The sequence below is a fragment of the Nicotiana tabacum genome, chromosome 1 (assembly GCF_000715075.1).
Source record: "Nicotiana tabacum cultivar K326 chromosome 1, ASM71507v2, whole genome shotgun sequence".
Classification (NCBI taxonomy): domain Eukaryota; kingdom Viridiplantae; phylum Streptophyta; class Magnoliopsida; order Solanales; family Solanaceae; genus Nicotiana; species Nicotiana tabacum.
In genome coordinates, this window is record NC_134080.1 from 56529427 (window position 1) to 56555943 (window position 26517).

The following is a 26517-nucleotide window of genomic DNA, read 5'->3' on the forward strand; positions in this document are numbered from 1 at the left end:
TTTCCAAGGCATCCTAAACCAAATTGGTACCCAACAATCGAGCCTTTCCAGCTCGAACCATCCAACTAATGAACGGAACCGCCTCCTGTATAATGCCTCATATGGAGCCATCTGAATACTCGAATGGTAGTTGTTGTTGTAGGCAAACTCCTAAGTGGCAAGAATTGATCCCAAGAACCCCCCAAATCCATAACGCAAGCGTGAAACATATCCTCCAATATCTGACTGGTGCGGCCAGACTGCCCATCCGTCTGGGGGTTAAATATTGTACTCAACTCAACCTGTGTGCCTAACTCACATTGTATGTCCCTCCAGAAGTGCGAGGTGAACTACGCACCTCGATTAGAAGTGATGGACACGGGCACATAGTGAAGACAGACGATATCGCGGATATAGATCTCAGCTAACCACTCTGAGTAATAGGTAGTTATAACTGGAATGAAATGTGTCGACTTGGTCAACTATCCACAATGACCCAAACCGCGTTGAACTTCTTCTGAGTCCATGGGTGTCTAACAACAAAATCTATGGTAATACACTCCCACTTCCACCGAGCAATTTCTAGCCTCTGAAGCAAACCACCAGGCCTCTGACGCTCGTACTTTATTTGTTGACAATTCAGACACCCATCTACATATGTGACTATATCCTTCTCATTCTCCTCTACCAATAATGCTGTTGTAAGTCATGGTACATCTTAGCGGTACCTAGATGAATGAAATACCGGGAATTTTAGGCCTCCTCAAGAATCAACTCACGAAGCCCATCCACATTGGGCAAACAAATCCAACCCTGCATCTGCGAAACCCATCATCTCCAACAGTAACCTGCTTGGCACCACCATACCACATCGTGTCCTTAAGAAAAAGCAAATAGGGGTCATCATACTAACATTCTCTAATGCGCTCATACAAAGAAGACCGAGAGACCGTGCTATCCTGCATCAATGCTGCACCGAGCCCAATACGAGATGAATCACAATACAACGTAGTCAAAATAGTCTTGCACTTCAAAAATCTCAACTCACAGTCATCCGACCACCTGAATGGAGCACCCTTATGGGTCAATCTAGTCAATGAGGCTACTATGGATGAATACCCCTACACAAACCGGTGATAATAACCCATCAAACCCAGGAAGATCTAAATCTTTGTAGCTGAAGTAGGTTTGGGCCATTTTTGAACTGTCTCAATATTCTTAGGATCCACTTTTACGCCCTCTGCCAATACAACATGCCACAAAAAGGCGACTGAGTCTAACCAAAACTCACACTTTGAAAAATTGGCATATAACTGACTATCCCTTAGAGTTGGAAGTACAATCCAAATATACTGCTCATGCTCCTCTTGACTGCAGGAGTAGATCAAGATATCATTAATGAATACAATCATAAAGAACCCAAATAAGGCTTGAATACCTGGTTTATCAAATCCATAAATGTTGTTGGGGCATTTGTCAACCCATATGACATTATTACAAACTCATAATTCCCACACCGCGTCAGAAAAGTTGTCTTAGGGACATCTGATGCCCTAATGTTCAACTGATGGTAGCCAGACCTCAAATCAATCTTCGAAAAAACCTTGGCACCCTGAGCTAATCAAATAAATCATCAATCCTCGGCAATGGATACTTGTTCTTGATAGTGACTTTGTTCAACTACTGATAATCTATACACATCCTCATCGACCCACCTTTCTTCTTCACGAACAACACAGACACACCCTAGGGCGAGACACTAGGTCTAATAACTCCCTTATCAAGCAAATCTTGCAACTGCTCCTTCAATTCCTTCAACTCTGACGGGGCCACATGGTATGGTGGAATAGAAATGGACTGAGTTCCCGGAGCAAAATCAATACAGAAGTCAATATTTATGTCGGGTGACATCCCCAGTAAATCTGCCGGAAACACCTCTGGAAACTCATGCACAACAGGTACTGAATCCATGGAAGGAACCTCTATACTTGAATCACGAACATAGGCCAAATAAGCTAGACATCACTTCTCGACCATACGTCAAGCCTTCATATAAGAAATAACATTGCTGGTAGAATGGCCAGGGGTCCCTCTCCACTCTAATTAAGGCAACCCCGACATGGCTAAGGTAACTTTCTTGGCATGACAATCCAATATAGCATGATATGGTGAAAGCCAATCCATGCCCAAAATATCATCAAAGTCTACTATATCAAGAAGCATGAGATCTACACTAGTCTCAAGACCCCCTAATAGTAATCACAAACGAGTGATAGACACGATCTATAACCATAAAATCTCCCACAAGAGTGGACACATACACAGGAGCACTCAAATAATCACAAGGCACAACCAAATATGAAGCAAAATAGGATGATACGTAGGAATGAGTAAAGCCCGGATCAAATAGAACGGAAGCCTCTCTAGGGAATACTAGAACAATACCTATGATAATGGTGTCAAATGACACGGCCTCTGGTCTAGCTGGGAATGTATAAAATCGGGGCTGGGCCCCACCACTCTGACCTACGTCTCTAGGACGACCTCTAGCTGGCTGGCCTCCACCTCTAACGGCCTGACCTCTACCTCTGGCTGCCTGGCCCCTGCCTCTAGCTGGCTGAATGGGCTGTGAAGCAACCGATGCCGGGACCATGGTACGAGAACTTTGTTGTGGCATGCTCACCAATCTCGGAAAAACCTCCTGATGTGACTAGTACCCTACACTCAAAACACCCATCTTGCTGTTATGGCTGCTGAAGCTGACCTAAACCGGCCGCATCTGATAGGCACTAATATGAGCTGATGGTGCACTGTATGGAGGCTGCCCAGAATGAGATACATAAGGACCACGACTCTCGGAAGCACTGTGAGATGCCTGAAGCGCTAACTGAAATAGTCTGGGCGGATGGCCTCTGCCAAAGGTACCCCTGCCTCCATATGAGGTACCACTGAAACTACCGGCCCTCTCTCTTGACCACGAACCATCTCGATCCGCCTAGCAATATCTCCGACCCTCTGGAAAGAAATGTCATCTCCAGTCTCCTTGGCCATCTGTAGCCTAATAGTGAAATTGAGCCCATCAATGAATCTCTTCAGTCTCTCCCTCTCAGTAGGGAGCAAGATAATGGCATGGCGAGATAGGTCCACAAATAGAGTCTCATACTGGGTAACAATCATGCTTCCCTGCTGAAGACGCTCAAACTGCCTGCGGTAATCCTCTCTTAGAGTGACATGAATGAACTTCTCTAGAAATAGTTGTGAAAATTGATCTCAGGTAAGTGCAGGTGAACCATCTGGTCTAGTCAACATATAATCTCTCTATCATCTCTTGGAGGAACCCGTCATCTGAAACACTGCAAAGTCGACCCCATTGGTATCAACTATACCCATATTGCGCAACACCTCATGGAAACAGTCCAGATAATCTTATGAGTCCTTGGAAGGTGCACCACTAAAATGAACAGGAAAGAGATTGGTAAACTTATCCAACCTCAACAAGGCCTCAGAAGACATAGCAGGCCTATCATTGGCCTATGTCGCAATAATCGACTGAACCACCCCAACTGGCAGGGCTGCTGGAGTCTGATACAAGGGAGCCGCCTGCTCCGGGGTGTGAACAGCGGGAGTTTGTGCTCCTCCCCTAGCCCGAGAGATAGTTGGTGCCACCGAGAATGCACCGGTCTAGGCCACGCTCTCCATAAGGCCCACCAAACGGACTAGAGCGTCCTAAAACACTAGAGTGGCTATGAACTTTTCGGGGACCTGAGCTGGTCCGACGGGCACGGTCTGAGATGGAACCTTCTCCTCATGATCAATCTAAGGCTCCACTGCGGGTGCTGCTGCTCGAGTTCTAGGTTGAGCTCTACCTCTGCCCCCACCCCGTCCTCGACCTCTGCCTTTGGTAGTAGCTGCCACTGGGGGCTCCGGCTCATTTCTAGCTACAGATGTTATGTGTGTTCTCGCCATCTGCGAGAGAACAATAATAGATTGGATCAATCATCAATGATGTAATAAAATCGCACGATAGAGAAGGAAATAAGTGAAATTTTTCCTAAACTCCATAGCCTTTGGAAGATAAGTACAGACATCCCTCTACCGATCCTCCAGACTCTACTAAGCTTGCTCGTGACTCGTGAGACCTACGCAACCTAGTGCTCTGATACCAACTCGGCACGACCCGGAATTCCCAACCTCGGGACCGTGATGACGCCTAACATTTCATTTTCTAGGCAAGCCAATGCTATATATAGTTATTAGCCATTTTTAAAAATTCAAATTAAATGAAAAACAAATAATTAAATAAGCTGAACTAGAATAAATAATCTAAAATAATGGCGATATCCAAATACAATCCCAGAACTGGTGTCACAAGTACACGAACGTCTGGAGTACTACAAGTAATAGTCTGAATGAAAGCATAACTGTCTGAAACGAAATAAACAATTAGAGTAATGTAGAAGGGGACTTCAAGGCTGCGACGCTGTGCGGTTGTACCTCAAGTCTCCGTCAAGCACTGGATCTGAGCAATCTACTGACCGCCACTAGGACCAACTCCAATATCTGCACAAGAAGTGTAGAGTATAGTATGAGTACAATCGACCCCATGTACTCTGTAAGTGCCGAGTCTAACCTCGACGAAGTAGTGACGAGGGTAAGACGGGCAGTATAATAATAATAATAAGAAAAGAAAACAGGAAATGATAATAAAATAGTTAACTAATGAAAACAAACTCAACCCTCGAAATTAGTGAATCCACAGATATCAGTCCTCAAAATATCATATAAAACACAATACAACAATGAGTACAACACACACAATCCGTTGCGGTACGCAATCCGATCCCACTGTACACACACCCTTATTTCATCATATCAATATAAAAAATCACATATAAAATCTGTTGCGGCGCGTAACCCGATTCCACCATATAATCAGAACTAATATCATAATCCTCATTTATTTCACCATATCACATTTTATCAATATCAATTGCATGTACTCAACCGTTGCGGCACGCAACCCGATCCCACCATATCAATAAAAATTCCCTATTATTCTACTATTTAACAACCGTTACGAAGTGCAACCCGTTCCATAAACAAATTCAATAAATAGAATCAACCCAACAGCTCAATTTACAAGAATCTCGATGATTAAAGAATATGAAAGCAAAACAATATAGGACTCATGTACTAATCAAAGGAAGGCTACAAATAATACAAGAGAAACAAAACAAGCCAAGTATGTGACAGTTAAAGTGTACAAGTAAGAAAATTAAGGCAAGTGCAATTAATCATAGAGTCATGGAAGGAACGAACATTTCAATACAAAAATAATTAATGACAAATAACAAGTTACGGCATAGAAAGCAATTAAAGCATGTACCAGTTACGACATGGAATACGAGAAAGCATGGAAACAATTTTTCTGACGGCGTATATACACTCGTCACCTCGCATATATGTCGTTACATATGTAATTCACATAACATATAGTCAAGGGTTCCTAATTCCCTCAAATCAAGGTTAGACCCAACACTTACCTCGCTCTGCAATCAAATCAAAGCTTCACCGGGGCCTTTCCTCTAAAATTCAGCTCCAAACTAATCGAATCTAACCAAAATCGATTTAATATCATCAAATAATGCTAGAAAAATCAATTACAATAGATAAATTAAAGATCTTTACACTTTTCACAAAAAAAGTCAAGAGATTCAACCCCCAGCCTGCTTAGTCAAAACCTAAGACTGAGACCAAAATCCAATTACCCATTCACCCCCAGCCCGATTATGTGATTAATTTCGAAATACGACCTCAATTGAGGTCTAAATCTCAATTTTACCAAAACCTCCAATTATATGCAAATCCCTAACTTTCTACCATGAAAGAGCATATATTAAGGTTAGAAATCAATGGGTGTTGACGGAAATGAAAGAAAACGAGTTAAACTATACTAACCTACAAAATGGGGATGAAATTTCTCTTCAAAATCGTCTCTAGGATGGTGAAAAATGAAGAAAATTTCGTCTTTGGAACATTTTAAATCACTGGCGTCAGGTCTTCATCACGTTTGCGCAGGACCTGATGCGATCGCGAAGCACATCATCCCTATTGGCCTTCGCGTTCGCAAGATGCCCTATGTGTTCGCGATGGCTCTGCCCCCGGCCGTCGGGTTAGCGACCCTCCGATTGCGATCACGTAAAACACACAGTTGATCCCCCTTCCAGGCCCATACCCATTGCGTTTGTGTAGCTTTGGTCGCATTCGCGAAGGGTGATCCTACCATTTCTTCACGTTCACAACCTAAGCCTCACGTTCGCATAGAGGAAATTCCACCCCAGCTCAGGTTACTCTTCGCGATCGCGAGAGTAGCTTCGGGATCGCGAAGAAGGATGCACCAGATATTAGAAAACTTAGAACCAGCAATTGCCTAAGTCCAAAATCACTTTGTAGCCTGTCTGAAACTCACCCAAGCCTCTCGGACTCCAAACCAACACATGCACACAAGTGTAGTAACATCATATGAACTTGATCGCGCAATCAAAACATCAAAATAACACCTAAAATTACGAATCGGACATTAAAATGAATGATATTTTCAAGGAAACTCAAGAATATGCAAATTTATAACCGGACGTCCGAATCACGCCAAATCAACTCCATTTCGCACCAAATTTTGCATACAAGTCATAAATAGTGAAATGAACCCCTACCAAGTTCTGAAACCGAAATATGAACTCGGCAACCTACGGTCAAACTTAGGAATTCTTAAACCTTCAAATTACTAATTTTCAACAAATCATGTTAAATCAAGTTATGGGACTTCCGAATTCGATTCCGGCATACGCCCAAGTTTCAAATCACGATACCGACCCACAGGACTGTCGAAACACAAATCTGGGTCCGTTTACGCAAAATATTGACCGTAGTCAACTCAAATGAGTTTTGAGGCAAAATTTCACATTTTCTTCAATTTTTCACATAAAATTTTTTCGAAAAAAGACACGGACTGCGCATGCAAATCCAGGAAGGCTAAACGGAGCTATTCGAGTTCTCGGAACACAGAAATGAAGGCTAAAGCTAAAAATGACTTATCCGGTCATCACAACACATTTCGCTTCTTGAGAGTCAAACTATGTGAAGTTTGACCAATATTTTACAATATATATATATATATATATATATATATATATATATATATTAAAAGCACGAAGACCATTAGCGAAATGTCGTTCGTCTTTTTTATCCTTTAAAAATAGAGTTCACACTAGACAAAATAGTCTTTTAATTATTATTCTATTTTTATTAGGAATATTCATTTAATTAATGTTCTAACATTTAGGATTAGTAATTGAATCATTTTCCTAATATTTACTACTTTGAAATCAAACAAAATTTTGTATATGGAATGTTTCCTTATTCAAATTAGGTACAAAATTCTATATCTATGTAATCGAGCAAAATTTTAGTTATAAAAATTATTTCCTTTTATAATTTATTACTTCTAGCACCAAAGATTTAAAATAATTCTAGACGATACATTAAAATAGGCTTTGACTTAAATGTTCTCTTATCAAATAGAAATATTTTCACTCTTATTCTTAAATGTCTTATTTGTCTAAGTATAAGATCAGAATAACGAGGGTCATTTACTTATTTTCTAATATTTTAAAACTTTAAAATCAATAAATTTTATTTATTATATTTTCTTACTTGAATTAAAAAATTTGAAAACAAGTAAAATTATTTTACTAAATTATTTTCTTTAATTGAGATATAACTATAAAATTTGTGGTAAATATCAGTATTAACTATATGGTCGTGATAAAGTCATTCATGTGATGAAAGAGAACATATATCAACAACATCATTCATGACTAAATGAGATTCAATCCGCTCAACCAATTTTGTGTCACTAAAATATTATCAACAAATAAATATTAATTAGTTAACTTAATTTTTTTTTAAATGTGTATGTAGATAAAAGTAAATGTTATAAACAATATCTTAACTATTTATACACATTAATATACATGAATGCTAATAGACCTTTTCTTTTTGAGAATTATATGACGTCACAATACACTTCATGTTGGATAAAAAAATGAAAAAATAAAACAAAATAATAATAATAATAATAATAATAATAATAATAATAATAATAATAGAAGTACTTATTTTCTACCTTACTTTTTTTTTGACAATCTTTTTATTTCTTTCTAGAAATACAAAAATAATACTCATCCAATTAAATTCTCCGTAAGATAATTAAACCAAATAATATAGAATTTTATATGAGGTACTTAAACAAATAGAATTTAGTTTTAAGGCCATCAAAAATATAGTATTGTTGCATGATATTAGAGTACAAGTCAACATATTATTCAATTTTGTCTGAGCTACTAAACTAATTGCACAACTCACATATCAAAGTAAAGATAAAGCATTAGAATACTTTTGTGTGACATTAAGTTGGCTAATAGCATCAATATATATATATATATATATATATATATATATATATATATATTCAAGAGATTGGGAAATTATTTAAAGATTTTATTTTATAACTCTCTCATATAGTTATTAATATTTGTGTCATTTTTATCACTGAAATCGAGTACACACGCGACGCGCGTATCCTAAAACTAGTATATATATTTATTTTTTTATCATATTAATATGAGAAAAAATGCAATTTTGCTTTAAAAAGTGAGTAAAGGGTCTTCCCTTCTCCCCGCCCCTCTACGTCACTGCACTCTGTTGACTTGTACATTCAAACAGAGTGACTCATAGGATAATTTTGAGCAGTCCCTAAACTTGAGGGAGATTTCTACGTCTGAGGGGAACTTCAGGGGTTCTTAGTTATAATTCGCCAACAAGGCGCAACTCCACTTGTAATTAATTCTAAGTGGCGCCGAGCCAAATTTAACCGAATAGCTGAGCCGCAACAATTATATATTTGAGCTTCATCAAAACCCCATTTTCTCTTTTTCTCTCACTCTCTGCAACTGAAGTAGCCCATCACAACGAAGCATTGAATTTTGTAGGTGAGTGATTCACTCTGTATATTGTGGGTCTCTCTCTTTCTGCTTATGGTTACTTGTATTCTTGATCATCTTGCGTCTTTTTGAATTATATGTTTCAATTGATATTTCAGATTATGTGAAATTCTAAAAGGGTAAATTAAAATAGTAAAACTTGTAAGCTGCTCCATGCGCGATGTAGAAATGTGACGTCCCTCGCTTATGAAGCCAAATTCCCTGGAGATTTCATTTTAGTTTTCATAATTTCGACTTAATCAATTGCTGTTGGAAAATGTGTAGGAGTTGGGTATTTAATAGTTAAATTAAATGGCTTGCCCCTAATAGGAAAGGCTTCTTATTAATGTTGAGATAAACAGAAGGAACTACTTGATGGTGCTTGTCATTCAGATGCTAGTCACTTCAAAGTCTAGTGATGATTATTAGTAATTACGTATTAAATAGTGGCTTGAAGTGCGTTTGAGCTGTGAAGCTAGGTACATGTAATGTAGGTTGGGCGCTTGACTTTGCTTAAGTGGCTCTTTAACAAAGGCACCATGGCGCTAAGGTATCTCTATTTTGAAGAAGGCATTACTTAACAGTTAACAGTAAACATCTCTACAAAGGTGATGAATTAATATTTAAACAAGTTATGGATAAATGTATTGTGATTAGATGTATACGATTGGATATTTAGTATAAGAAAAGTAGCTGGGATTTTTTTTTTTTTTTTTTTTTTTTTTTTTGCATTCGAATCAGTTTTTAAAATGGATTTGAACTTGATTGACCTAGTTTTGCTTTCCTATATCTCACTTGAAATACAATTTTATTTTTTTCGTTATAATTGTTTTTTTTTAAAAGTGTATAGCTCTTTTTAGTTTGATCACATCTATGCTTATCAGAGCAATTCTTCGCTAAAGCACACTCCATAATTGCACTTTGCACTCAGATCCCTGGCAGATTTTTGCACTTTTCTACGCTCTTCTCCTTCGGTAACACTGGTGACGTTGTTTTTCACAGTGTCTATTATGTGTTGATTAGGGAACTATGGCTTCAAAACTACCTATAGTGAAAGCAAAGGCTGTTGAAGCTTCAAAGTTCTTGACCAAGCATGGATGTGCATACTACAAGCAGACATTGGAACAGAACAAGCAATATATTCAAGAGCCACCTACTGTGGAGAAATGCCAGCATTTGGCAAAACAAGTATTCTACACTCGCTTAGCTAGGTTTGTTATTCAGAACTTTTGTCCTTTTATGTATGGGATACTTAGTCTTTTGAGGTAGTTAGAGATGTTTCTTGTGAGGTAGTTAGAGATGTTTGTTGTTCTTCACCTTACCCGTCCATAGAGTTTTTGATGTTATGGGTGTAGGAAGTGTTGGATCATTTTCCTGACTCTTTTTTCTTGTTAGTCACAAGTTGGGGGTAGCTAGGTTACCTTTGGGGCTATAGGGCTCAGACTGCAAGCTGCTCAGCATCTTGTAGTTGTATATTTTTCTTGTTCTATCCTCTCATTCAGAACCTAAATGGCCCGTGATTCAAAAATCACTTGTTTATAGTCGAGGGGTAACTTCCCTTGCTCATAAAGTGGAAGAACATTTATCAACTTTCTGCTATCTGATTAAGTTGAAGAAACCAACACAAAGATCCTTCTCAAAAAAACAAACACCAAGGTTATGAATCCTCGACTTGGTCATTCATGGACCTATAAAAATTTTAAACATGAAATTTTAGTCCACCTAGAAAAAAATGGGTGATTAGTTTATGATTTTGGTGATTTTGTCAATATACTAGTTGATTTAACGCAGCCGACTTGTCAAGAGAAAAAATTGAATTGTTATGTACTTGAGATTGAAATAGTAGCTCATTAGAAGTAGTAATAGCAGGCCGTGGAGATGAAGAATAAAAATCAACTTCAACTACTGAATGTTAGGGAATAAATAGCGCAAATCTCGAGTTCAAACTCTGCATCAAACGAAAACCTAGTATTTAATTGGAGAAGGGTGGAGGAACGGGCCCGTTATCCATCAAACTTCGTATCGTGTGCCACAAGCCCTCGGGGATTTCTCAGTTATAACACAATGCTAAAGAAAAAAATATTCTGATACGGCTGAAAAAGTACAGTAAATGGTTCTTAGACAAACTAAAGAAAGTGAAAAAGAAATTGAAGAATAGAAAACACAGTGGATTTCCCAAGTGAAATTGAAAACATAAAAGGATAACAAAATGAATTTATTTGAATGATTGTGAGGAAAATGTCTTATTTGGAAATTAGAGTTGGTCTCTAAAGTTTAGATACCTTTTCTCTAGTGAAGCCAGTAATACATAATGCTTCCTGTCGTTATCAAAAAAATGCAAAATGCCTCGTGGTTATAAAAAATTTCATGTACGTAAAGCCTCTTTTTTTGTAAGGGGAAAACTTATGACATTTGCTTCATTTAACCTGCAATTATTATATTTGCATAATTTTTTTTTTATTATAGTTGCTTAAGTTATTAAAGTGTTTCTTTTTAATAGATATGTTAAACTTTCTATTTTTAACATACCTATTTTTTTTCTTCTCAAAAATAGGTATGTTAAACTTTCATTGCATGAAAGGGGAAAATTTCGATATGCACAAGATATTTTATTTGTTCGAAGTGCAAGTCTATTTTAGAGAAGAAGGGGTGTTTATTAGGACAAGAACCTATAGGAATGTTATTTAGTTTATTATTATCAAGGGTGTGGCCTGATGGTCAATGAACTGGGAGGAGAATCATGAGGTCTCAGGTTCAAACATTAGGTGATTTCTTCCCATCCGGCCATCCGCCTAAGTCTTGGTGGGCAATGCTATAGGTAATTGTGCGGGTGGGAGGTAGCAAGTAGCCGAATGGAATAGTCGAGGTATACGCAAGCTGGTCCGGATACCATCGTCATAAAAAGAAGTTAGGACATTATTGTGGAATTATCTGTGAAGATTCATATAGCCCACCCCGAATCATTTGGGACTCAGGTGTAGTTGTTGTTGTAGTATTATCGTAGAATTGTCAAAATCTAGACTAAACATGAATTTTGGGTTGCTTAGATACTAGCTAAACATCTGGACATGATGACGCTAAGTCTGCGGAAGAGATGCCAAAAAAGTGAAAAGATATGGGAAGAAGTGTTGGTTAGTAAAATAGCAGGCATCATGTTGTAAATTCACTTTTCTGATTATTGGTTGTTACTCTTTAATTTGTAACTTGTGTACTGTGTAGGCCATTGATTCGGGCATGGTCAGTTGATCTTGTATCTGACTTGAAAGTGATCTACCTCTTCTGTATGAATAGTGCAGTATCCTGGAGAAACGTCTGGGATATTTTTGTTAACAGTGAATTTAATGTACAATTTACCCAGAGAAGGAAATTCTTGAAGATTTTTCCAGATACTTTCTTTCAACTTCAAATACTGTTTTTTCAACTTCAACCAAATATTGTCCAAACGCCTTTAAGTATCTCGATTCCAATTTCTAACCTGCTGCGGTTTCTTGGAGAAGTATGCATACCTAGAAGTATTTTCTTTTTTCCCTGAGCTTTTCCTTTTGAATTACACTAGATGAGGTCAGTGTTTTTCTGCTAGCTCCTAGGCAGCTACTCTTGTTTGACTTTGGGTTTTTGACTTCAGATTGAGTTCAGAATGGAGGGAAAGAAAAAGTCTTGTGTATGTGCTAATAAGATACCTCCAGAGATTTTGCTCTTGTTTTCTCTAGGAATGTTATATTATGGCTCTACTCTAACTTGTTGATGACTTAGCAAGGGTGAGTTATTGAATGTTACTCTTTGATGGTTTAGCACCATCCTACCTGTTGTTACTTGATTTTATATATCTGAAAAGAAAAGAAGGTTTCTGATATACTCATTGGTCAAAGTCGGACAAATTCTACTGCCTGTCTGCTGTACTTACTGCCATTAAATGTTTAGTGAGTGTACCAAATTTTGAGAGAAAGGTAACTATCTCTAATTCATATGCTACTTATTAAACTACTTGAGCCATTTAGTGGAATGATGCTTGAGCTCTCGCTTTCCTGTTCACCGTGATGTGTTGATTGGACTTAGTTCCTCTTATGTAATTGAATTTTATTCTAGAAGATGATATTTACTTGTTGGAATTTTGTATATGGTTTTGGTTTGCGGGGGAATATGACATGGAATTGTTTAGATTTGATTTGTGTGATGATTTGGATTCTTGAAAGTGGAAAATGAGTATTTATATGTGCCCTAATCATTTCGTGAAAGCTTTTGTTGGTTTGCTGGGAGAAAAGATTAACTCTGCTTCCAGTTTGGCATAGTTAATCGCAGTGTAGTCAAAGGCGCGCTTAAGCCTTGAAGTGAGGCTTGAAATATGTTTAGCGCTTCGCCTCGCTTTGTACGAGCTTTAGTGTCGCATCAAGGCTCTAAGGCATACTTTTTCTTGCCCATGAGTGTAATCCTGAAAAGGCGATATTAAACAATTGATATTTCACTTTATCGTATTTTTTTTTTAAATTTCTTTGTCCATATATTTGTTATTAATGTTTATAATTATTAGTCTTGGACTACATATACATATTTTTACTTTTTCTCTAGTTGCGCCTTTTTTCATTAAAGCCCACACTTTATTTGCACTTTACGCTTAAAGCCCCAACGGACCTTAGGTTTTTTTTGCGCTTTTCGCCTTTGATAATCGTTGCAAATACTTTTGTGCTTCTCTCTATATTATAGACATAGTTGTTGGATGATGTCAGAGCGGAAAGGTTAAAACTTGAGCTTCTTTGTGTCACCTGATAGAAAACCTGTTCAGTTTATTCCTTCACATTCATCTTGTACTAATGATCTGTCTGCTTCTTGGGACAGTATTCCTGGCCGTTATCAAGCATTCTGGAAGGAACTTGATGATGTCAAGCACTTATGGAAGCACAGACAGGAGCTGAAAATCGAGGATGCTGGCATTGCTGCTCTTTTTGGCCTTGAATGTTTTGCTTGGTTTTGTGCTGGGGAGATCATAGGACGAGGGTTCACGATTACTGGTTATTATGTCTGAATGTCTCCAAGTATTAGGTTTCAAAGGAATGACTTATGTCACTGTTGATAAAAGGTCATTGTCAATCTCTACTTTGAGCGGGATAACACGTATCAGCGAGATACAGATTTTCAATTTTCATGTTTAGCAAGTACAATGTACGCAGAGGATGAGCCTTCTGCTAAAGATTTCAAAGGCTGAGTTAGGAGTAATATACGTGCTTCAATAAGGCGGCATCAAGCATGTATTGTGCGATTATTGTTGCTTCTATATGTTTATTTTCCTCTGGAATCAAAATAATTCCTGTGCGGCTTTCTTTAACGCTGTCTTAAAGTTAAAGCTGTTTAACTGAAAAGAGAAGTTTTCGCTGAACTAGAGATTGTATCTTGAGAGTGATGTTACCAAATTGTTTGGTTTGACAGATGACAAACTCGCAGATCTGGTTCAACTCTTGCCATCTCTCTGGGAATTTGAGGCTTTAATTGTCCTTAAATCATGTACGTATAAGGTCTGGGACAGAGGGAGTTCAAGACTTTGTTCGTGAGTTTTGACTAGGAGAGCACCTAATTAAGATTTTTTGGATAGTTTAAGAGCATCTTGGATCATATGCCCTTCAAATGAACTCCGATTGGGTACTAGTTGCTAGGTAGTGGATGACTATTTTAGGCCTGCTTTAGTTTATCACAGTTTCAATTTAAGGGCATAAGCTGGCAAGAAAATTGATCTTAAGGCTCATATTCACATTAAAAATCGCCACCTCATTTACTGATTACAGAGATGCTTTACTAAAGTTCAGCACTAAGCTTCCACTATGCACGTTTATAGGTATGAGGAAAGCTAGACCACATTAAGCTTACCTTGCATATTTAGAAGTAATAGTTTCCACAGCTTGAATCCGTGCTAATTAATTTGTCCTTGCAAGTTTCCTTATAAATGCTTAACCCAAAAAAAATTATTGTATAATAGAAGATAGTCCATAGGTTTAGAGAAAAATACAAGACAACTTCTAATGGGTCGAAACCCAAGGCCACAGAGATTTTTGTATTTCTGATTTGTGCATGTTCTATGTACAAGTACCGAGCCCAAAACAGAATATTAGCACTTCAAAACTGTTGTATCCATTCTAACAAAAGTAATGTCTAATATATTTAATTAGAACAAAACTTGTAAATTGCTCACAAAATTAAGAAACTTTCAGGTGGCGCCACAAATATGAAATATCGCTTCTTGCTCTCTGTAGTCTGTACTAATCTTTCAGCCATTCTGAAAAGGAGTGTTTGTCCTCCCTAAAGGATGTTCTTCCTAAAAGCCGATACCATCTTTGGTGAGAACAGAAAAACGAATGCTAATAGTGATCCAAAAAGCATTTTTATAAAATATTGCATTGGATCATTGTCAACTTCTTCCTCTGCGCCAGAGGACGTTGACATTGCCATTGCCGAAGGCAATACTTCAATAACTGCATCTGCCAGATCAGTTATGAAGGATGAGGTGCAATTCAGAGCAGGAACACGACCCCAATTTTCAATTCCTGATTCAAGTGCTAATTCCTTGTATTCCATATCAATCTCTTCAAGAGTCTCTATGTGTTCACTCACAAAGCTGAAATTCCAATAGCAAGCATACATTAATTTGAGATATCAATAAGAAAACCAAGAGAAAAAATATCTTTGTGCAAGTACTAAGAAAGTCTACAGAGACACAAGAAGTATTTAACTGTCAATTCAACAAGCAAGCGCTTAATACTTTGAATCAGGTGATAATTTAAGTGCTTAACATTTTCAAAATTTTGATCCTTTTCAAATTCCAACAACTATAACGTAACTCAAACCAAAGGTTGGCTTGGCATATGTTAGATAGCTGCATGCAGCTCCTGTGCTCGGAAATTCATAAGTTATAGGACCTAAAATATCCAACTTACCAACAAAAGATTTGATGAATGTTCAAAGATTCAAAGCATAACGAGGATTCGCTTAACTTGACCCAGAATATGAGACTGCAGAGAATTTTGAGAAATGTACTCAGTTAGCATCTCACTGCTATTAATTTGTTTTTCTTTCTTTTGACAAGTCAAGAAAGTAGCATCTCAGTTCTGTAGTTGAATCCTAAGTTGCTCCGACACGGCAGTTCAGGTGCCACACCCGTGTCGACATGACACTAGTATGGGTGTGGGTATGGGATTCGTACTGGATCTGGTCAAACAATTTTGAGTACTTTGACCATGACGGAAGAAAAAATTTGATTCCCGAGATACAATTTGATTCCCGAAATCAAAACCAAAACTAGGGTAAATTTGAAGAAAATAGCATATCTTATCTAGGAAATCAATTCACTACTTATCGACAACTTGGGAATAAAAAAGAAATCCACACTTTACAAGCTATACATAAGTATTCCACAAAATTTCTCATAATATATATATATATATAGAATTATTTTTAGCCGGATCCCCGTACCCGTATCCGTATCCCCGAATCTTATAATTAACACTTCGAAGGATCCGACCTCTAGATCCGCACCCGTTTCGGACACTTCAACCTGTGTCCGAGCAACTTAGGTTGAATCATCTTAAGTTTTCAATCTCTTTATATGCACAAAAGTTAGCTTCCATTAGCAAAGATGCCTAAAGTTATGTTACAGAATTGGGATAATACCATCCATCAGTCATGCGGTTTTCCTATCACATCTCCAGCAAATTGGGTCTGGCTAGAAACCATCATAGACTTGAAACAATACCCAACAAAATGTAAGGAAATAGCTTTATGTAAGTCTAATACTGGGACGTGAACCTAACAAAATATTGCCCAATAAATTCTTAACACTGAGTTTGATCGCACCACATTAAAAGAGCTGCACGAAACTGAGAACAGAAAATTCAGGTGGCTCTAGGATGTATACCTTACTGGAACAGCCAACAGAGACTTTACACCTTTCTTGCCAAGCTCAACAAGAACTTCGTCAGTGTATGGTTTCAACCACTGTACAGGTCCAACTCGGCTCTAGAATGCCAAAAAAAAATTATATCAGATTAAATTCAACACCAAACAGGAAGAAAAATCCATCCTTCGCATTGTAATGGACCTGGTTAACTTTTACATGTATAGGAATAATATGTTATAATGGATATCGTTGAAACTATGCCATATCAAATTGGAAATAATATCAGAATTGTTGGGGGGAAAGTTTCGCAATTTTAGGAAAATGCCATCCTTTTGGACTGACAAAATAGAACTAACATGGGACAAAGGTATCAATATTCTTTCTCAAAATCCACCAGCGCACTGTCCACACCCCCCCCCCCTCTTTCCCAACAAAACCAAAATAGAACATGGGACAAAGATAAAATTATTCTTTCTCAATACCCCACCAGCCCACCGTTCCCCCCCCCCCCACACACACACAACCAAAACCACCACCACCCCTATACAGAAAAGACTAAAGAGGAAAACATGGACTATTTCCAACTTAGCCATGAACTGATCAGTATAAGCACAACTGGATGTAGATTGATTACAGTGTGGAATCTATATTTATTTCTAATCTATCATCTATAATAACTTTATGCAATGGCCACATAAGGGAGAGCTCAATGCAGATGGCATTATAGAATGTCAAGAACGTGTAACGCAGAAAACATGATCCAATGACAAACCTGATAAGCCAAGGTATGATGATTGTTAGTTCCTCTAGCTTTCAGCTCATTCATTATCAAGGAAATGCACTCCTCCATCTGATCTCTATACGGATCACCAGCATCTTCAACATAACTAACTGGCACTCCATGGGCGCTAAAGAAAATCATGACCTAAAATCATCCAAAAACTTGTCATTATGTTGCCACGGTAGCTACTCCCAGTTTCAATAATAGTAAAAAGGAGTTCATCAATTACAAGTATAAACATGACGGACAGGAACTAAGTCCATACAACTAAAGAATAATAAGATAATCTACCTCCTCAGGGTTGGAGAAATTATGCAACTCCTTCTCAATCAAGTCTGCCATGGACTTGATGTAGCCTTGTCGTTGGTACCAGGATTCAATGATAGCAACTGGCAGTCTAGACAGATAAGAGTCATCCCTGAAAGGAAGCAAAGTTCATACGTTATTTTGATGAAGGAGTTCATATATTATTTAGAATTGAGGAATAATATATATGTAACATTAAGAAAGAATATGACATTCCACACGTGCGGTTACCAAATTGAAAAGAAAGAATTACTTGAAAATATTCTGTAAGGCACGGACGCTCGAACCAGTTGTAGAGATAGAATATTGAGGATACAAAGGCAGCACTACGAGCTTCGTAATCCCATCTCTTTTTATCTGCCGCACAACAGGGAACACAAATTCAGATCAAAGAGAAGATTTACATAATTTTAGCATTCGCAGGAGATGAGTGATTCTGGGGCCCATTCAATCCCAGCAGCTCAATCAGATCCTTCTTTCGAAAATGGACGATTGCTGCTGGGTTTGGATATATGTATAAAGCATGTACCATCTAGGACATTCAGCACATGAGATTTTTATATGAAAGAAAAAAAAATATTGGATCTCAAATTAACAGCTGGTGATTTTCAGAATTATCAGCATCTAACATGTACTATATATATGTATTTACTAGATAAAGCTGAGAGAGTGTATTACAGATCACTAAGGGATACACTGCATTATCAATAAGGCTTTGCTATGCAAACAGACATCCAATGTCCAACAGTTGGTTACCCCCACCCTGGTTCTATCCACACAGCTTAAAAGTGTAGGTTCCATACTGGTATGCATATGAAGATCTGTCTTGATTGCTAAGAAAATATTGTGAAAGCATCCGATTTAATTACTACTCTCTCCGTTTCAATTTAGTTGAGGTAGTTTGACTCGGCAAGGAGTTTAAGAAGAAAAAAAAAGAAGACTTTTGAAACTCGTGCTCTTAAAAGCTTAAGGGGTAAAAGTTTTGCAAGACCGTGACATTTGTGTGGTTGTAAAAGCTTCTCATTAAGGGTAAAATTGGTAAAATGAAGAGTTTAAAGTTGAATTATTTCCAAATGTAGAAATAGGATATTCTTTTTGGAACGGACTAATAAGGATTGTGTGTCATCTAAATTGAAACAGGAGTAGAAAATTACGTAATCATCATAATCCTCATTCCTCGACAAGATAGGAGTCCAACTGATTTACTTTAGGTACCCCTATAAAATGAATATTCATTATAATGAGGACGACACAAAAGCATATAGTGCAGAAGCCTTCTACTATTTACCTACACTAAAACTCTATAAGGGTTGGAGATCGAGAGAGGTGTTCTTTCCTTCTTTCTTATGTTTATTATATTCCCTTTGGGTGTAAAGTGAAGGAGAGGGCGGTGAGCTACCAAAAATCAAATTCGATAGACATCCATTCACTAAAAATGTCGTCTATTATATATCTTTAATTTGCCACTTTTCCCAACAAAAATTTCTTCAAAATAACTCATTCAAGAAGAATTTTTTTTTTCTAGGATCAAATCCTGATTTGGATTGCTTTAGGATCCCAGGTTTAAGTGTAAAATCATAAGAACTTTATAAGATTTTTTGAAGAAAGAACTTTATAAGATTTCTTGAAGAAAGAACTTTATAAGACTAGAAGAAGAAAAAAGAAAACTTACCTATCTACACTTGCATAACTACAAGAAAAGTTGAAATTAGTGAAAATCCATTCTAAAGATATACACTTGAAAAACATGTAATACAGGTTATGCATAAACATAAATGGAAAAGGATGGGCCAAAAGGTATACCGTTGTTTACATTCATTATACCGTAAATTACAAATGAATTGGCAGCAGATGAGCTACAGGTTCCAGAAAAATAAGGACCACTTCTATCATAAATCTAAACAAAAACATTGAAGAGAAGAAACACTCAACAGCCATAGGGCAAAAAGACATTTTTTTGATAAGGACTCATAGGACAAAAAGATATGATCTTAAGATCCTACAAATTTTTGTTCTATCATTCAGAATTATTTCCTCTATTATTGGTAATTCTTTAGTCTTACTTTCTTCCAACGACTGAGAAATTCCCCAGGACCAATGGAGTGCATGGCCTCGGCTCCAGAACCAAACTTGAGTTGTCTCGGCTCTTCTTAAGAAATTGAAGTTCCCTCTCTCTAGATAGGAAAAAATCATTTACAAAGTTTAGCTGGCCCATTGGCACAGACATGAAAAACCTACTAGGATGAGGCTTAGCGGGAATTGAGCCCCACATCTCGTTGAGTTGCTCCAGCAAGCACCCCTTTCGGAAGCTCAATATCGAGGACCGGGGTTGTAGATTTGGTTGAATTTGGATGGTCTTCAAACTCCTGAAATGCAGTCTAGACAGCTGGCCCTCCCCTTTCTAACTAGTCTAATACCAAAATCATTTCCATCATTACCATCGCCAAAATTAAAGTCGTAGTTAGGCACTCGATAGTTCGAAACTTAGCTGATAATGGGCCCACCCCTCTACCCTTCTCCACTTAAATACCGAGCTTTTGTTTGACATGGTGTTCAAACACGTGCCGTGCGCCTAACCCACATCACGTGTTGTGCTCTTACCACTAGACCAAAGCCCTGTGGGGAAATCTGTGTTCTTACTTAATAATAGGATGGCTAACATTTTTCAGTGTTCATATCTAGGTGGTTCTCTTGAAGTTCTGCCCATATACAAACTCTTAACACAAGTCGGACTTAATTGAAATATCAAGGGGATTTTTTTAAAGAGCAACTACAATACATGCATATTGACATGAAAACGAGGAAAAAGAACAAATGCAAGCCATTACCAGTTCAACTTGGCTAGATATAAATCTAAACACATGAGAGAAGACATAGACAACATCAAAGAGTTGATCAAGAAATAAACAGATGTAACTGCTAAAGGAAAAAAAGTAGGCATTTTAGACCTACCTGGTGAACAGCTTCCTCGGTGAATGGGTGCCAGTATCGCATTGCAACATAGACATTTGCAGGAACTTCCTTTGTTTCTAGTGCCATTTTTAGCGCGCTAGCCTATAATAGTGAGCTTAAGAGGGTTATAACATGTTGAAAACGACACCACCATAGATGGAAAAGAGAGCTTTTTATCATGTAATACCAAAAGTAAAACAGAGGTTTTTTTTACCTGCTCGTCTGTTATCTTTCGTAAAGGGGAACCGCCTCCAATTGCAGCGTACCCTTCCTTACTCTTCGGGGCTCTGAGAACAGAAATGAGTTGTGCTAATGGGCGCTGGAGAAATCGGAATAATCTAGGGAGACGTATAATATCCTGCCCACCAAAAAAAACAATGATACCATTAGGCATAACCACAAACAAATCTGACTTAGCTGTTCAACATCTTCAGCTTAGAAGAAACAAGGGAATTAGACTGATTGCTAGCATACAGGGTCAGCAAATAAGTTGAACAAGAAAGGCTGAACATCGTGAAGCGTGTCTGGTCCTCCAAGATTCAAAAGTAGCACCCCAATCTTTTCTTCAGTTGTCTGTGAAGGAGATTCAGCAATGCTCCCGGGATATGTATACGCCCCGACAGAACAAAACATTTTGCCGACTGGATCTCTCTTGTGCACTGGACGATGTAAAGACAATCCACCAAATACACTGCTCTTCTTATTTTCTGAAGATAAAACCAGAGATAATTCCTGCTCGGTAGGATTCATTTCTCGTCCACCATGTGACACATGGCAAGCAGGCATTAACCTTGTCCGAGGGCAGAACCTGCCAAGACAGAGACTTGCGATATGAGTTACAGCGGGACTCACATTACTTCTTATAGGCAAACATTAGTTTTGAGAATGAAAATGCTCTCTCAAACAGAAAGTGGTTCTTTTCTCCAATTAAAGTTCTATGACTTTGTAGTTGATACACTCCCTTTATTAAATTACCCCTAATATGTTGCATATGTTAAGAGTTAAGTTGCATAAGTTAAGAGTAAAATCTAAATTTTTGTACAAGAAGCAATTACTTCACATGATTAAATTGTATTCAAATTAGTGTAAAACCAACAATTTCTTCATATGTATGTGAAATCAGTACTATACGACTTTAATCTCCTACGAAAACTCAAATCGTCAGAAAATTAATCCCAGCAGCAAAAAGAAAAAAAAAGAGCATCTTTCAACAGGATTCTGAGTTTTCAAACAGTTGACATACAATTGATTAAATAATCTAGCTAATAAATCATGAGACCAAACCCATACAATTGACAATGATCAGCTTCTTGATATCAAAATTTAGACACCGACTCACATAAGACCATATAAAAATAAAATGAAATTCCAACCAAAAAAAAAAAAGAATGACGCATAAAAGCTTACATCGAAGAGTTGGAGCTGAAATTGGAAGGGTTTGAACTTTGCTTCATTGGTTGAAGAAGCCGAGAGATCGTCCCTGCTTCCATGATCAAAATTCTAAAGGGGAAAAAAAGAGGAGATTTTTTTTAGTGAAGATTTGGGTCAAATGGTAATATTGAAAGGGGGGTTGCTTATAAAATATAGAGAAAGGTTATGAGAAATATAGGGTTTATGGGAAATTATTGGATGGAGAGAAAAGGGATTGCGTGTATATATGAATAAATAAAGAGAACAGTCAAAGGGAAAGGGAATAATGAAGACGTGTTTCCTAATTGGAGGCGCTAATGGAAGAAAGAAGCAAGTACACCTAACACTAATGCTTAGACTTTTCTTCTTCTTCCTCCTCAACTGGTAGTTGGGCAAAGGGACCCAATCGATTGAAACTTCTAACGAAACCCGCGCCAAACCCACCTATCACTTTTTCTTTTCACTTTATGGGATATTAATTAATAACTTGTATAAAACTTAGCATTAGCAATGTATTATTTCGTAATGATCGTCCATCAGACTCAACACAATCCATCATCTTCTGCTCCAAGAGAGAAAAGAGCACTTTGCCCCCTCTCCACAACATCAAAAAAGGAATCTCCAAAGCCCTGGAAATCCTCGAGAAGAAAAATGCCCTAGAGGAAGAGGGAGTAACCTATGCCACACCACGAACGAACTTGCTCCTCCTGAACTCAGTGAGAGCGATAAAGTTCAGCACAGAAACCAGCAAGGTGATAGTTGTTCTCTGTCCTGGAACGATGGTCAAGTGTAGAATAAGTCTGGTCTCCATCCAAACCTACGACCCCATCAAGCCCTTACTAAATCTAACCCCAGTGCTGAGTCTCAAGAGGAAATCCTCCCACCTCCAACGACGTGCCATATGAGTTACATCATATGGAATGTTAGGGGGGAAACAATGCCGAATTCAAGAGGCACTGTTTAGAAATGGTAAAAATGCACAAGCCAAGTATGTTTGTTCTACTTGAAACTAAAATGGCAGACCACCAGAAACTGGCTCAAGAGCTCCAATTTGATATGATCATCCGGTCTTCGGCAGTAGGGCTCTCTGGAGGAATAATGTTCATGTGGAAAGAAGAGTATGTGGCAGTTGAAAAAGTGGCCATTACCCCCTAAGGCATCCATGCAATGGCAAAGGTAAGTCCCAACCACCCTCCATGGCTCTTCTCTGTTATCTACGCTAGTAATATTTCAGCTAATAGGACACTCCTATGGGAGAACCTAATCACAATATCAAAAAACCTCACAACCAACTGGTTTGTAGGAGGAGACTTCAATGAAGTCTTAAAGGCCATGGATAAATTTGGGGGCAATCCCATAACCCTCAGCCGCAACAATCTGTTCTGGAACTATATAAATGAGTGTAACCTTTTGGACCTAGGCTATAAAAGAAGTAAATACACTTGGACTAATAAAAGGTACAGTAATAGAACTTCTCTAATCCTGGAAAGAATAGATAGGTGCTTCGCCAATGAAGGTTGGATTCAGCAGCACCCTGAGGCAACTGTACTGCATCTCCCTAGGACCCACTCAGACCACTGTCCTCTTCAAATTAACTTGGTAGGGTCTCCAAACAATAACCTACCAAGGCCCTTCAGGTTTGAGTCAATGTGGGCTAGCCACCCATCCTTTCCTAACATCATCAATAGGGCATTCTCAGATCATTCCAACCTCATCCAATCCACGGATTCCTTCAAGACTCTGGTCACCAAGTGGAACCAAGAAATTTTTGGAAACATCTTCCACCAAAAGAGAAGAATCCTAGCAAGAATTTTTGGAATCCAGAGATCTCCTAACTACCAATTCAGTAGTTACCTGTTACACCTTGAGACTAATTTGACTACTGAACTTAACCTAATTCTTAAAAATGAAAAGGATTTCTGGAAGCTCAAATCTAGGATAAACTAGCTTAATGAGGGTGATGCTAGCACTAGATTCTTTCACACATCCATCCTCAATAGAAGAAGAAGGAACAAAATCCTCTCTATTAAAGAAGAGAATGGAAACTGGCTCCATGACCAGAAGGATATTCAAGCAGCCATATTGGTCTTCTTCACTGATCTATATACCACATCCCATACCAAAGCCCCTTGGGCTTTCACCAACCATTCCACTATGTCCCCCATTCTGTCTGAAGGCCAAAAAGCTTTTCTGGACAGACCTCTTGAGTTGAGTGAGATAAAAAGGGTAGTCTTCTCCCACAAAACCTTTAAATCTCTTGGCCCTGATGGCCTCCACCCCTTCTTTTACCAAAAATACTGGGACATAGTAAGTGACTCTATCACAAACTTCTGTCAAAAATGCTTTTCTTCAAGTTCTATGGATGACACCATGAACCAAACTCTATGGTGCCTAATCCCTAAATGCCCCCAAGCTTCAATGTTAAAAAGTTTTAGGCCAATAGGACTGTGTAACACAATTTACAAGTCAGTCACAAAAATCATAGCGAACAGAATAAAGCCTATCTTGCCTCATATCATTGGGCCAAGCCAAGCCAGCTTCCTTTCAAATAGGAGAGCCTGTGATAATGCCATCATTGTCCAAGAGTACATCACTCACTTTAGAAAAATGAAAGGGAAAATGGCAACATGATCGTAAAAATCGACCTAGAGAAGGTCTTTGATAGGCTGGAATGGTCCTTTAGTAGAGACACCCTTGCTACTTTCAACTTCCCCCAAGGATTATCTAAACTCATCATGTCCTGTATCAGTTCATCATCCTTCTTCATTCTTGTTAATGGGGGAAAACTGATCCTTCAAACCTTCAAGAGGTATTAGGCAGGGAGACCCAATGTCTCCCTACCTATTCATCATGTGCATGGAAAAACTATCAAGATCAATTGATAAGGCTGTTCTAGATAACCAGTGGCAACCCATAAGTATAAGCAGATCTGGCCTAAAAATATCTCATCTCTTCTTTGCAGATAACCTAACCCTCTTTGCTAAAGCTAATGGAAGGAACTGTAACACCATACTTTCCATTATGCAAAATTTCAATGAGCAGTGAGGCAAGAAAATTAATCTTGCCAAGTCAAGAGTCTCTTTTTCCTCAAACACTCCACAAGACTCCATACAGAATCTCTCCAACTCCCTGTCCATCCAACACACCACATCCTTTGGAAAATACCTTGGTTTCCCCATTCTCCACAAAAGCAAACCAGTGCAAACTTTCAATTCATCATTGATAACATGCAATCCAATCTGGCTGATTGCAAAACAAACTGCCTATACATGGCTGGAAGAACAATACTGACCAAAACCACTTTAAATAGCATTCCTAGCCTTTTAATTCAGTACTAGCCAAACCACTTTAAACAGCATTCCCAGAACAGTACTGGCCGAAACCACTTTAAACAGCATTCCCCATTCTCCACAAAAAGCAAACAAGTGCAGACTTTCAATTCATCATTGATAACATGCAATCCAAACTGGCTGGTTGGAAAATAAACTGCCTATACATGGCTGGAAGAACAATACTGGCCAAAACCATTTTAAACAGCATTCCTAGCCATGTCATGCAGTACATCAACCTACCCACTAAAGATACCAACCGGATTGACAAAATCCAAAGGAACTTTCTTTAGGGCACCACTCCTAAAAAGAAGAAGCTCCATCTAATCAAGTGGGAGGTGGTCACAAAGAGCAAGGCTGATGGAGGGCTAGGACTCTAAAAGGCTAGTATTAAGAACAAAGCTTCTCTTACTAATCTTGCCCGGAGGACTTACAAAAATACCAATAGCCTATGCGCAAGAGTTCTAATTCATAAGCACTACAACATGTCCAACAATGCTAGATTACTTAGAGCCTCTAGATACCCTAGACACCCAAAATCAACAACCTGGCAGTGCATTCTAAGAGGATGGGATAACTGCTATAAACCGAGCAGATGGGTAGTCCACAAGGGAAATAGGGTCAGCTTCTTAAATGATGCATGGATCCCCAATCCTCCAGCAATCAAACAGTTGATTGAGGGTCCTTTAAACCAAAATGACCTCAATACTAAGGTTAGCTCAATCCACAACCTAGGAACTTGGGACACATCATCCTTGTCTATTGCCCTTCCCCCAAATATCCTGAATCTGATAAACTCAATGTTTATTCCCCCTGTTCCAGCTAAAGAATACAACCTCA

At 38.2% G+C, this 26517-nt stretch overlaps 2 protein-coding genes across 3 annotated transcripts; one reads left to right on the top strand and one right to left on the bottom strand.

Annotated features, from left to right (window-relative positions):
• Positions 1 to 8889: 8889 nt before the first annotated feature.
• LOC107774459 (uncharacterized) lies at positions 8890 to 14340 on the top strand. Of its 2 annotated transcripts, none has more exons than XM_016593984.2 (3): positions 8890 to 9029; positions 10044 to 10231; positions 13854 to 14340. In XM_016593984.2, exons 2-3 carry the CDS (start codon positions 10050 to 10052, stop codon positions 14038 to 14040), a joined length of 369 nt encoding a protein of 122 aa, XP_016449470.1. In that variant the 5' UTR covers positions 8890 to 9029; positions 10044 to 10049; the 3' UTR covers positions 14041 to 14340. The 2 variants fall into 2 exon arrangements, with proteins under 2 accessions (XP_016449470.1, XP_016449471.1); XM_016593985.2 differs by having other exon boundaries at positions 8899 to 9029; positions 10023 to 10231.
• Positions 14341 to 15012: 672 nt separating this feature from the next.
• Positions 15013 to 22573, bottom strand: LOC107774460 (ferrochelatase-2, chloroplastic). Its single transcript, XM_016593987.2, has 9 exons — positions 22346 to 22573; positions 21413 to 21746; positions 21153 to 21296; positions 20939 to 21040; positions 18240 to 18343; positions 17972 to 18098; positions 17672 to 17824; positions 16918 to 17018; positions 15013 to 15621 (listed from the first exon to the last, which is right to left on the bottom strand). Exons 1-9 carry the CDS (start codon positions 22426 to 22428, stop codon positions 15306 to 15308), a joined length of 1464 nt encoding a protein of 487 aa, XP_016449473.1. The 5' UTR covers positions 22429 to 22573; the 3' UTR covers positions 15013 to 15305.
• Positions 22574 to 26517: the final 3944 nt, after the last annotated feature.

Bases quoted from the DNA above. Each gene is read 5' to 3' on its own strand.
- LOC107774459 (XM_016593984.2), top strand. From the start codon at position 10,050: ATGGCTTCAAAACTACCTATAGTGAAAGCAAAGGCTGTTGAAGCTTCA. The intron at 10,232-13,853 runs GTTTGTTATTCA...TTCTTGGGACAG, and splicing joins TTCTACACTCGCTTAGCTAG to TATTCCTGGCCGTTATCAAG.
- LOC107774460 (XM_016593987.2), bottom strand. From the start codon at position 22,428: ATGGAAGCAGGGACGATCTCTCGGCTTCTTCAACCAATGAAGCAAAGT. The intron at 21,041-21,152 runs GTAAAAAAAACC...TCACTATTATAG, and splicing joins GAAAGATAACAGACGAGCAG to GCTAGCGCGCTAAAAATGGC. The intron at 18,344-20,938 runs GTAGGTCTAAAA...GTTGTGCGGCAG, and splicing joins CCGAGGAAGCTGTTCACCAG to ATAAAAAGAGATGGGATTAC.